Raw genomic sequence first — 13,526 nt, forward strand, 5'->3', positions numbered from 1 at the left:
AAAATTTTCACTTATTTATATGATAAAAAGTTAAACTTTATTTGTTATTTATTTTGAATAAGTATTATTAATAAATATTATTTTTAAATTATTATTATTATTCATTTTTAATCAAAAAAAGAAATCAATTATACTTTTAAGAAGTTAGTACCCATATTTTTTACATATAATAAAATAATATATATATATATATTTATAAAAGTATTATGATATTACTATTCATGATTTACTAAAAACTATTTATTTTTAATTTACTTTTAATTACAAAACTAATTTGATTTTTAATAAGACTAGAGTTAAATTTAATTAATATTATATAAATTTAATTTATAATGTTTTTACAACTCCAAAATAAAAAGTTATTTTTAAACATAACTTATCCAAACAAATTTTTTTGTTTTTTATTTTTAAAAACAACTTCCAAACACCTTATTTTTATAAGATTCTAAAAAAGTATGGTCTTTTGTTTTAAAATTTAATAACTATTTTTCAAAACAAGCTTAGAAACACATGCCAAATGAGCTTTTATATTTAATGTTTTAAAAGTCATCACTTCAATTTGGACTTTAGTCTTTTATTAAAGTTTAAATTGCCTCCCAAATGAACCCTTAAGCATTAATTTAATTTATTTAAATTTTCAAGAAAGGAGATGCAAATGGCAGTGTAGTAATTGTTTTTTAAAACAATTTGGAAAAAATAGTTTTTAAAAACTGTTATATGATTTTGTAGAACAAAAGACTGTTTAGAAGCATAAAATATTTTTAATATATTTTTAATATGTTTTAAAAATAATTTTTATATTTAGTTTTTTATTTTTAATTATTTTACATATTTGTATAATTATTTCTTGAAACAATATTTAGAAAATAAGTGAAAATAAAAAAATAATTAAAAAATATTATATGAAAAGACTAGATAATATTATGGAAAATAGTTTTTAGTTGTCAAAAGTATTTTTTTTGTTTTTGTTTTTGTTTTTAGTGTGAAACAATCTTTCAATCTGTTTTCTGTCTTTGTTTTGTTTTTTTTTTTTGTTTTTGTTTTGTTTGTTTTTATTTTTTTCATTTTGCATCATATGAAAATATAAAGAATTAAAATTTTAAAGGCCTAATTAAAGGAATAAAAAAAATAAAATCTTTAAGAATCATTTGTCCGTCTCAAGCTGTCTCAAACCGCCATAGACTATATAAGGCTATTTTCCTTAGTCTGACCCAATAGAAAAATAGGAAAAAGGGCGATGGGTGTGTTGGTGCCTTGAGACTTGAGTGGTACGCTTGCTTCTTTTTCTCTATCCCAATTGTCAAATATTTCACCCTTATTCTCTTCTCATTTATTAATTTGTGGGATGTATTTTTTTCTTTTCTTTTTGTTTGTTTTGACCTAAATGGGAAAAAATTTACTGTCAATTTAAACCCTTTTCTTAATTTTTCATCTCAATTTGATAACCTTTTGCTTTTGATTTCTCTCCTTTTTGGTTGATTGTATTGGTGAGATGATGTTAGGCTGTTAGTGCTAATGGGTTTAATCTATTTTATTGTTTCGTGTGGGTTTGGATGACTTTGGATATTGGATTGTGCCTGTGTGGTTGCCGAGAAATGGTTCGGGTAAGGTGCTTTGTAGAGTTTTTGGGTATGTTTGGCTGCTGAGAAATGGGTCTTGGAACTTGTTTGCATGGTGGGCGTGGCTTTGAACGGGTTTTTGGCGAATTTTGTTTTTGATTTCTTTCCTTTATGTTCTACCGTATGGGTAAGATGATGTCAGTTTCTATGATTTGAATATATTTTATCACTTTGTGGTGTTGGATGAGTTGGGGGTGTCAGGCTATGGTCTGTTTGGTTGCTATGAAATGAGTCGGGGAAGTTGGTTTTATAGGTGGTGGGTGTTTTGAGTCAGTTTTGGGTGTGTTTGGCAGCTCAGAAATGGCTATGGAAACTTGTTTGCTTGCGCAATAGGAGTAGTTTTTTTTGTCCTTTTCTATTGTTTCAGTGTGTTAGTGAGATGATCTCAGTGGTGATGATTTTAATCTATATTGTTTATTTGTATTGTTTTAGAGGAGTTTGGATGTTGGATTGCGTGCTGTTTGGTTCCTGAGAAATGATTGGGGAAGGGTTTTATTTATTTATTTATTATTATTTTTATTTTTTTAGTTTTACATTTTTCATTTAGTATGAGTTCTGACCAAGTTTGCATATGTTTCTTGCCAAGAAATGGCTCTAGGAAGTTGTTTGCATGGTTAGTGTAATTTTGAATGAGTTTGGCTGTGTTTGATTGCTGAGAAATGAGTATAGGAAGTTGTTTGCTTGCAAGTTGGTGTGGTTTTGAATCAGTTTGAGGGAATTTATTTTCTTTAACAACATTTGCAGATGAAAATGGGAAACTTTAATGAAATTTGGAAAATAAAAGGTGACACTTTAACTACATCTGGAAATGGAATTGGGAGAAATAATAATTTTGATAGTTCTAGGAGGGATTCTGTTTAAAAATAAATGTACATTTTAGGGAACACAATTGTGAATTGTTTTCTGCGAAGTTTTTTGTTATGATGGTAGTTGGAACTTGCCACCATTATGCTAATCATAATTCATGGGAGAAAGATTACGGTTAGTTGGATTCTTGGAAAACACAGAGAAAGGGGAAAAAATAGGAACATATATCAAATTCTCGGAAAATGAAATACAACAAAAATTATTTGAGGACTTCTGCATTTTTTCAAATACTTCATTTTTCATTTAAAATGCTAATAAAGTTGGAGAAATACTGAAAAAAGAAATTTATTGAGTTCAAACTTGTTTTAGTTTTATTTTTCTTTCCCATTTACCTCCAACTTCCCTTTCCCACTTGCAATTTCTGATGTCCAAATAAAGCCATAAAAATTAAAAAGGAGGAAATTATGAGAGAATGTTGCATATAGATGTAGCTTTGCTTGTTTGTATTTTTTTCCCCTTTAGGCAAAACTGGGGCAAAATCATGAGTAATGAATGGGTATTATAAAATTTCTTGTGAAGAGATTTCAGGGTTTATTATTTTATTTTATAAATTTTTTAAGACATATTTTGGGATGTTTTACACTCAATCAGCCTCTGTTTTCTTTATTTTTCTGGAGGTAGATCTTTCCATCATAGTCCTAAACCTCTTTTTAAGATTAAAGCTTGACCTAAACACCCGAAAGCCTATAGTATTTGCAATCCTCAAAATTGTTTATCCAAAATACAGGTTTTGTTTCATAAGGTTTTTGAAATTAGTTCTCAAAATTAGTTTTTGATGAATAAAATTAGTTTTTAGGAACAAAATTTTGTTTGGGAATTCAAATATAAAAAACAATTTTCCGGGTCTATTCCCTGTGAAGATATTTTGCAATTATAGACAACACAAAAGCTCTCAGCTTATTCTCCATATTTCTAATTGATACTAAGAAGTGAGAACACTCTGTAAAAAAATCTGAAAGCACCTCAAACTTGTTATTAAAAATCACCTTGTTTTCAAAACAAATTTTCAAAAAATTGTTTTAATATGAACTTTGTCAAATGTGCTTTTGATGTTAGAAAGCCATTTTATTTTAAAGAACAGAAAACTATTTTTAAAAACAGTTTCCGAATAGTTCCTTAGCTAATTATTGTCTCTCAACTGTGCCTTTTTCTATCTATATTTCATTAGTAAACCCTGAAATTATTTTTCTTGCTGCACGAACTAATTATCGTAACCTTTTCTAAACAATGGCCCACTAATAGAGAGATTCTGGAGAACAAATTCAAGGTTTAATTGCTGTATTGCTTCTACATTTGGTTCTGATGTGTTGGTAAGATATATGAGAACATCTCTTCTAAATCATTGGCACTCATAGAACTCCTTATCCTTCTAATGTACTTTTTATCCATAATTAAAACATCTGTCCATTCTAATAAAAAAAAAGTTATTGGCACTCATCATTATTGCCAACTATTTGAATATTGAAGGTTTTTGTCCGTATTTGCATAAGAAGGTTTTTTTTCCCACACCCTTATTATCCTGAAACTTTGGCACAAAATTTATCACTAAATATTCTTAAATAACTGTGGGAGTATCATTAATTGTGTATCTGTACATTGATCTATCTTAGTTGGAATTTGGTTCAACTATTGTTGGAAAACTGGAACTTCCCATAACAGCACTATGTCATTGCCTGAACTAAAGCAATCAACTGCATCTGTATTTTCACTTTTCCTTGGATATCCTAAATGTAATGCTTTCTTCCCTTTTATTTGCATGTCTTTTTTTGGGGGGTAGTGTAATATAATATACTTGTAATAACAAATTTGTAGTGTCAGGTTAGTTGAATATTTTTCTTGCACTAAGTTAATGATAATAATAATTTCTTTTTCCTCTGACTAAAGCAATTTTCATTTGTGCAGTCAAGACAGTATATATAATCTATTATACTCTCAAATAGTTGTCACTTGAAAGGGTTCCATGGCAGGTAATAGCCTGCCATCTCTGGGTCGTGTGAAACTCTGCGATCTGATTGCTTGTGAAGGCCTTCCTTCTGATTCTTATAAGTTATCTGTGTCCACTTTGTCACAATCACTAGCTCAGTATTCTGCTGCTATCATTCAATTTCCTTCAAGTGATGGAGCCCTTCTAAGGTCTGGTTTGGATTCTGCTCACCTCTACTTCCATCAAAGAGCATCTTACCCAGCTGCAGATATGATCCATAACAATGAATCTCGTGAGTGGTGCAAGACCTCTGGTTATTATGCAGATCCGCAACAGTGGCAAGAAACCTATGATTTCAGACCAGGCTTAACTCCTCCAGAATCAAATAGTGGTTTGGAATTCCCTCCAGCTGGTTTGCCAGATATATTTTCTCTGCTTGGCAAAGCAGCTCGGGATATTCTGGATGCTATCAGCTTCTATTTGAACTTGCGTAGCTCGCCTTTTACTGAAATACTCGATAATGTTCCCTTGAGAAGTCGTGAAATATCATCTTCTGTACTGTCTGTTTGCTGTTATGGAAGGCCATCCTTTCAGGGACCACAACATCATAATTTAACTACCCAAGAGGATGGCCAATTAGTTATGTTTTCTGATCATGAGCACCAAGTTGATAAAAGCCTGATAACACTTGTCAAGTCAGATAAAGCAGGCTTACATGTAAGAGACTTTCATGGTCGTTGGGTTCTTGTGGATGGGGATCTTGGTCCCCAAGAAGCCATTGTTTATCCTGGACTTGCACTCTACCAGGCAACTGCTGGCTATGTTGGCCCTGCACTACACCGAACAGAGATTAGTAATATGCAGGGTAATATGTATGGACGATGCTCTCTAGCTTTCAAACTCATGCCCAAATCCATGACCAGTCTCAATTGTTCGGAGATGAGGGCAGCTGGTCATGGGGTTGAAGCTCAGTTTCAGCTTCCAGTACCAGTGGATGACTTTATGCAGAGATCCCACCCCACTGAGCAACTTTTTAACAGAAACAATTTCCCAAGTTTCAATTTTCCTACAGCCCAAGATGGTAGGCTCTCAGTTTTTAAATGAAAATGTTCACTTTTTAGTTGCTGAAGTAGTATGAAATTGCACAACATGTTTGGATGGACTAATTAAAAATTATTGCTTAAAAATAGTTCTTTTAGTGATATATACCATCTTTGGTTCTCTTTTTTGGCTGAAGTGGGGCTCCATGTCACCCTGAAGCAATGTTTTATTCCTTCACAAAATCAGTTGCCTTTTACTATGGAAAAGTATTGACATTAGGACTCTGTTTTCTTCTTGTTTATGTCATTTATTATCATTTTTTATTCTCCTTGACCTCTTCTATATTTTTAGCCATCATAGCTGATTCGTTATCATTTGTATTGTTATCTTCTATATATATATTGGTAATTAATAATTGAAAGTTTCATAAAAGAAAGGAATGTATGAACCCATGAGTCCCTACCAAGAATAAGATGACTGACATTGTTATTCAGCCCTATCCTAATAAAAAGCATGATGAGGTTTGAGCTCTATTTGAACCCTTGAACAAACTACTCTAAAGAAAGTTCAATATGAGGACTAAGAACCATGCTCCGTTGTGGTTCATTATTTCTTCCACATGTACTTCCTTTTCCTTAAAGATTATTTTATATTTTTTGCTTCAATATATGTAATCCAGAAACAGAAATGTTTCCCACATCACATGGACCTAGATAACTAAGGCCTGACTTGTCCATCTGTAAACAAAGCTCCTGTGTAGAGTTGGCTATAACCTAATGAATCTCAGATCTACCAAAAAAAAGCTCATGCTTATGTTGAACAAGAATGCATAATGAACTCCGCTATGGTCAACAGATTTTGAATATGATGCCAAAGAACACAATTATTTGAAACTGTTCAAGTTTCTGATGTGGTAGATGTGTTAGTATTACTGACTTGGTCATCCATCTTTTAAGTTGTTTCTTGCCTTTATTGAATTGTGGTGATCTGTTCCTTTTTTCTAAAACCCAGTTGTGAACTATTGGAATTCCATGCATGGTAAACATTCCTATCTTTCCAGTTGTGGTTGTCAACTTTTAAATACTAGCGTATATTATTTTCCTATTTTTTGTAGTATATGTTGTGTTTTAAGTATTTTTTTTTTTTTCGCTTTTTTCTCTTCTTATATATATACTGAACATTTACTGGAAAAATATTTGTACATTTATGAAACATATACATTGCAAGAATGAAGTATTCAACATTTATGCAACCAGTTTCATGAAAGATAGATTGAAAAGGTAAATATAGGTATTCATCAACATATCTCAACGCTAAATGCTAGATTTTTTTTATGAAGTCAACTTAACAAAATATGACACTTTAATGTAGAGGTGCATTATAAAATTCACAAAATGAACTTTCTAGATTATGAACTATAATTTTAACATCCAAGTTTCAATTAGTTTGCTAATACTGTTTTGTTAAAATGACTGAGTTCCTAAAAGTCAACAGCCAATATACTAAGAAATGATGTTCATGTACAACTATGACTGTATACTTATGTTTGTGTCTTATGTTCAAGGTTTAATTTTTCAAGGTCATTAATTATCCATCCTAAAGTGACCAAAAGAAGCTCAAAAAAGGAAAAAAAAAAAAAAAAGCCTATATGTTAAAAACTTCTCATTCTTCATCATCTTCCATAAGATAGCATACTGAATTTGAAATACATGTCTTTTGTTCTCATATATTTCATTATTTATCAGAGCAATAATGCTACTTAGGCTTCAATCTTTAGCATTTGCCTTTAACATGTATTATACAATTCCACCTAAAACATGCTCTCTTTTCTTGTCCTTTTTGTCTTACTATTTTTCTGTACCATGTATCCTAATTTTTGTTGTCATTTTTTTTTTGTTACATAAGGGAAATAAATAGAAAAAAATATACCCACATAAGGGCCACATTTGTATTTCAACAGTGAAGTATTTTACCAGCTTTAATAAAGATAGTGAACTTAAAAGAGGTAAATGTAGACATTCATCATTATTAGACATGTGAAAGCATTGAATGTTAAAAGGTATGGTAATTTTTTTTTTTTTTTTTGATCAGATAAAGATGTAGTAACCTTGAATTTAAAAATATGACAATTTAATGGATTTCTACATCAAAAATCCACAAAATAAACTGTTTGAACAATAATTTTAGTTCCAAGCTCCAATTGGTCTAATAATGAATTTTATTATACTAAAAATTTCAAGTTCCTAAAAATCTACAATTAATACACCAAAATACAAATTATGGATGTTAATGCCTTGAAGTGCATATTTATTGGCTTGCTGGTTTTATTTATGTATTTATTTTTGGGCCTAATAAAAAAATGGATGTTTCTGGGATATCCACGGGTTGAGCAGTTCTATCTACTTGCATCGCTATTTGTATTTCTGTCTTGAAACAGTTTTGTTTACTGTTTCTTTCTGTGAATATGAGTTTAGTCTGGTCAATCCCCAAATTACATTGATTGAGGTGTGGGGAGTAAGTATTAATGCCATATCTTTCTCTTCCTGATTTTTTCCTCATTTCATGTTCCACAAAAATTGAAATACTAAAAACTTCCCAAACAACTCAATTGTTATCCATCTCAAATGCAGTTTTCATCTTGTTCCCTCCTCTCTCTCTCTCTCTCCCCCTCCCTTTGCCATTTATGATTTCCTTGTTTTTGTTGGTATATACAAAGATGGCCCTAAAACTAATAGGATGAACCTCAAAAATGACCACATAGTGAACAATAGACCAAGTGTCATTTTTGCATGTCTGCTTGCTCCCTAATAGACAATTTCTGGATCTGCCCCTGGTTCAGTTTCTCAATTGCAGAACAAAATGAAAGATAAAAGAATGGTGCTACTGATTCTTATTTATTTATTTATTTTTTAATTTAGTTTTTTAATTTTTTATTATAAGCACCTTGGATATAATCTTGAGGAGAAAGCTGTCAATTTGGCACGGTAAAATAGCATTTTTACAAATAAAGATTAAGTCTTATGGAGCCTTATTTCTCAGAGCCCATTTTGGTTCAAGGTGTAAACTAAACACCTTAAGGTATAAATGCTTGGCCTTAAGGACCCTCTAGCCTTGTGCTAAGTTAGTCAAAGGTGTGCTCTCAATCACTGGGGATAGAAGCAAACATAGAAACTAGTTGTTGCACTTCTCTCATCAGATGATTGTTATTATTTATCTTTTGAGTTGTCACTTCATTCTCAAGATTTATGAATTCATTTGGAGCTCTGCTTTACTTTAGGTTAATGCTTCATCAATGTTTCCATTAGCTGGATCAGCTCACTGGTTAATTACTTATTCAAATTATACTACTTATGTAACTAGAATGTTTTTCATATTTATATGTCTATATTGATAAAGGTCAATATCAGCTGTAATTATAGTAGGGTATAATTCATATCTCGGCATGTTTGATATCCTTGACATGCCAATTTATGAACATGGTAAAGATGATGCAAGCTTAATAATTGCGGCATCTTAGTTTGGACTCTCATGAAGTTGGTTTCTTGTTCAATTGGCATTTTGTAGAGAAGTCAGCCTTGTGAGGTTCAAATGGTTACAACTCTGATAGAAATGTTAGGCAATACAAACGCCATTTCTATATCATTTTAGCAGAGAGCAGTCACCACATCATAAGTTGCCAATGCCATTTTTTTTCTGGGTAAAAAGAGAGAGAAAAAAAAAAGAACAAAATAGATTATATCTGGACAGGTCTGCTTAGCATTAATGTCAACCTTTATGAACTCAGCAAGATAGAAAATTGAAATCCTAACAATATTTTATTGCCATTGTCAGTTGTATCACCTTTGTATAGGATTATTTTTTTTGCTATTTTGTTTTGAGTATTTATTTTTGTGTTTAGCTCTTAGTAAGAAGTTTTTAATAACAGGTCCTTGGATCGATGAAATGCTGGTACAGGATCTATGAAGCCCTTGATGAGGAGGAGGAAGAATAATTCTAGATGCAAACCTCTCCCACCTTCCAAGAGGTTACGACTAGAGGCACAAAGAGTTCTCAAGGAGAGAGTTCAAGATATTGCAGATAAGAAGGGCATCAAGTTGAGGTTCTGTAATCTGAAGGAATGTGAGAGTCACATCCATACACTTGACAGTCCTTGTGCCAATACAAGAATGGAGATCGGGTGGCCACCAGGGGTTCCATTTGTTCATCCTCATGATCTACCAAACAAGGCAAAGATTGGTTTTCTTGAAGCATATGAACCTGGTTGGACAGCCACTCATGATATGGAGTTAAGTCTAATAGAACCTGGACAGGCCAGTCAACACTCGGCTAACTGTAACTGTAACTCTCCTGTTCAAGTTCTATATACACATGAGAACACATTCTTTTGGACCAAACTTTTGTTCTGTGATTAACATTCATCGACCCATTAACATGAGCATAATGCATGCATGGTCCTCAATATTCAGAGTAATGCTGTTTCTCTACCACTTTTACCACATGCTTTATTATCTCAACGCATGGAAATGGTGATTGGATGTATTCAGAAAGTGCTTAAAACGCATTCAGTTCAAAATGTTTTTGGCTTTTAAACACCACTTATCACTTTGCAATGTGGTAAAAATATTAGGAAGAATGGCATTGTCCAATGGGACCATCATTGTTATGTTCGAATTTTATTGATTGGATTCTATATATCATGAGCATGCTTGTTTTGTTACAAACTTTCTGTTCTCTGCTCTACATGCATGTATGCACATGTAGCACGATCATGAAGCTAGCTTGCCCTGAATATTGGAAAATCACTCTGTAATTCATGTTCTGTTAATCATTTTGTTTCTTAGGTCCTGTTGTAAATAGAAAAAACATGTTATTTTTAGGCGGTTGAGAAATGTTGTGATGTTCACACAGTACAAAATGTTTAGCAGTGTATAGAATGATGTTGCAGTGACAGATGTTTCTGTGAAATGAGAAATGCTAGAGGATTTGTAGGTTGAAAATTCTCCAATTCACTTGGCAATCTACTGAATATGTTAAAAAAACATAAAAAATAGTCTTGGTTTTCCAAGTATATCTTTACATAGATTTTGTGCTGACAAAGTTTGTTTCTTTACAAATATAATGTGTTGAGAAGCCCTAGATTGTATCCTTTGGATAGAAAGAGATGCCATTTTCGATTAGGACATTAAAACAAATTATCATGCTCATCTTCTATAAAATGTAAGAAAATGGTTATAGTTATAATTTTAACCTTCATTAGATTTTAATATCTACCATTAAAAAAATAAGACAGACAGACATCATTGGACATTTGTGTTTTATTTTTAAATTTTTTAAGAAAATTTTATTTTAGCACTTTCATTTATATTAACAAAATTTTATGTTCATTCTTGTGTTTGCAGGAATCAATCTCCATAACTTCTGATGTGTGGCCACCCTTGATCAGCTTGTGATTATTTGTAGCTGCTTGATTCTCTCTCACCATGGTTCTGAGACATTGTCATCCTCAACTGGATATCTTATATTCCTCATCCTGGACTAGTTGGTGTGCCATACTCTTGAGTTTGTCCTTCATTCTCAGCTGACCTTACAGGGAATCATGACCCAGTAATAGATTGCTTGTATTTAGATGATTTTGAGGGAACTTGGATTAGTTTCTTGCAGTTTCCTCCGAACTAATTGTGTTACAGAATCACCAGGGAAGACTTACTTGTGGCTGACCTTTATAAATCCTCTGAAGTTTTGTACTATGAGCTACACCACTCACCAACTCTGTTTGAAAGAGAGAACGGGAATTGTTTGGAGATCCTCACCTACTTGAGACACATTAGTACAGGTTTTTGTTGCAATGTTTTCTGCTTCGATTGTCCCAACTGCTATTTATGGAGAATGTGAGCTTACGGACTAATAAGGGTTCGCAATGTTTCCTAGTTGTACAAATTTACCAGTACCGATCTCTTTTGTTGGATTGGTGACTATCCGATATTTAAATATGAGATGTGCTGTTTCTGATGGTCGCACTTCCATCATGGTGTTTTTTCTTGGATTTTCATTATTACTGTTTCTGACTGATTTCTGTATGATGATCCATGGGATTTTGATAATAAGCAAGTTTTACTACCTATTCTGTTTCTCAGAGTTGGGATTTTCTTTTGTGATGAGCAGCTAGGTCTTTGATACTGCATTTTTTATTATGGGATGATTTTGAAACCAAATGACCCATGAAGAACAGCTAACAGAGTCTTGTGATCTCTTAACCTCAAAACACATTTGCTTTCCTAGTGGTGGAGCCTTTAGCTAGACAGATTTTTGGTATTGCTGTGTTCATTTTGTTTCAATACCTCCTTCAAGGCAAAACCCAGTTTCTCTTCTCTCCAGTGAATATGTTTTTCCTTCTGATTTATCCTTCTACCAAATGGCCAGACTTCATCCTATTTGTACAACCCCTTTATCTTTTGCCCAAACAATTTCTCTTGGGAAAGTTGCTGGTGTAAATTTTCTTTAATTTTACAACTTTCATTAATTTTAGTAATTTTTTTAAGAGAAATTTAAAAAAATTTCATAATTTCATTGATGAATTGTAAGGTTTTCTTTTGATAATTAGTTGAGAGTGATACAACTTTTAGTTTAAGTATATATATATGATATGTTAATATAACTATCTCACGGTGGTTGTCGTTTGATGGTTGGAATTTTGATGAAGTCAAAACAAAATATAAGTTATAAATAAAAAATTAACCTTTCTTATAAAATTTTGTTTAAAAAAGAAAGTGAAGGTTTATTTGGGAGCATGTCTCAGCAGACTTTTGGCTTTGCCCAATGTGCAGGGGACAATGGGGCATGTTAGAGAGTAAAACACCATTGATATGAGAATTGAACTTGGCACCATAGGCATGATACACTAATTCACTCTACTTGCATTATACTTTAGAATATAAAAGTCATTTGTAGGAATGTTTAACTGAAAATCGACTTATATAAGTAATTCTTATTTATTTACTCATCAATACTTTTTTTCTTGATGTTTTGACTCAATTTCTTATCATTAAACACCTACTTATTTATTTAGTTATTTATGAAAAAAAGAATGAGATATTGGTAGAAATTACAAATTAGAATAATTGAAATATTTGCTTGCGTTTATCAATTTCATATCCAATAAGATGGGGCCTTCACTGCAACCTAACTCGAAGGCCATGGCTGGCATGTTGTCCACACTGATGAAAATGCTGATAGATTCTATGAGATTGTAGTTTGCTTTCATAGCGAGTTTATCTTACGACCACTCTTGAAAAAAAAAAGTGAAAGGAGAAACCCTTTGTTTTTATGAAGAATTTGATGATATGTTATATGGATGGCCACACAATAACAGTAACAGGATCATAACTCATTTAGGTGATCCTTCTAATTACAAATTGCAAGGTGAGAGAGTATATTGTTTGGTTTTGTTGTTGTTATTATTATTGTTATTTTGTGTCATATTTTTGTTTTATCTTGTGTTTGATTTTATGTTTTTTAACATTCTCTGGGATATTTTAAGAGATGTTATTTTTGTCTTAGATAAAGGCATACATCATGGAAATTTAAAGAGAAAAAATGTGGTTATAAAAGAGGGGAGGGCAAAATTGATTTGTATTTCTAATGATCATCATATCGGTGGCCTCATTGATTTCACAAACTTTATGAAAAGCATTTTAGCGAAAGAAAGGGTACAATTCCGAATTAGGGATTTTGATGATTTCCTTAGCTTGTTAGAGGGGTCCCATTTTTCTAGGTGACAAAAATTTGTTATAACTTGTTTATTTTATAGTTTAATTTATTAATTTGATATTCTCTATTTTTAACTCAAATTTTCTATTGTATGCAAACAAAGGATGCTCAACTTACCTCTACACCCCATATTTTTGGGGCCTTTCGAAAAGCTTTTTTATCGGTTGGTTGCTAATGATATTCTCGATTTTAAGGGTAGGACTGCTGAAATTGTCTTGGCAAAGATGCATAAGTGGACTCATCAACGGGATTGGACTCAATATGTGCCTAATGAAGGCCGATTTGTTGCTATATTGCAAAAGATTGCA

The 13,526-nt window shown here is 32.0% G+C and overlaps 1 protein-coding gene across 12 annotated transcripts; it reads left to right on the forward strand.

Moving 5' to 3' along the window:
* The first annotated feature begins 1,174 nt into the window (after positions 1–1,174).
* Positions 1,175–11,584, forward strand: LOC100255982 (uncharacterized). Of its 12 annotated transcripts, none has more exons than XM_059735191.1 (4): positions 1,175–1,268; positions 4,389–5,491; positions 9,406–9,789; positions 10,851–11,584. In XM_059735191.1, coding segments are annotated over exons 2-4 (1,431 nt in total). In that variant the 5' UTR covers positions 1,175–1,268; positions 4,389–4,446; the 3' UTR covers positions 10,853–11,584. The 12 variants fall into 12 exon arrangements, with proteins under 12 accessions (XP_059591174.1, XP_059591178.1, XP_059591171.1 ...); XM_059735195.1 differs by having other exon boundaries at positions 9,406–9,736; XM_059735190.1 differs by lacking the exon at positions 1,175–1,268 and adding an exon at positions 1,299–1,746.
* The last annotated feature ends 1,942 nt before the right edge of the window (positions 11,585–13,526 follow it).

Source organism: Vitis vinifera, chromosome 19, assembly GCF_030704535.1.
Source record: "Vitis vinifera cultivar Pinot Noir 40024 chromosome 19, ASM3070453v1".
Lineage (NCBI taxonomy): Eukaryota > Viridiplantae > Streptophyta > Magnoliopsida > Vitales > Vitaceae > Vitis > Vitis vinifera.

Excerpts from the sequence above, each read along its gene's own strand:
- LOC100255982 (XM_059735188.1), top strand. The coding sequence starts at position 4,447 with ATGGCAGGTAATAGCCTGCCATCTCTGGGTCGTGTGAAACTCTGCGAT. Across the intron at positions 5,492-9,405 it reads TTTTCCTACAGCCCAAGATG|GATCTATGAAGCCCTTGATG; the intron begins GTAGGCTCTCAG and ends ATGCTGGTACAG.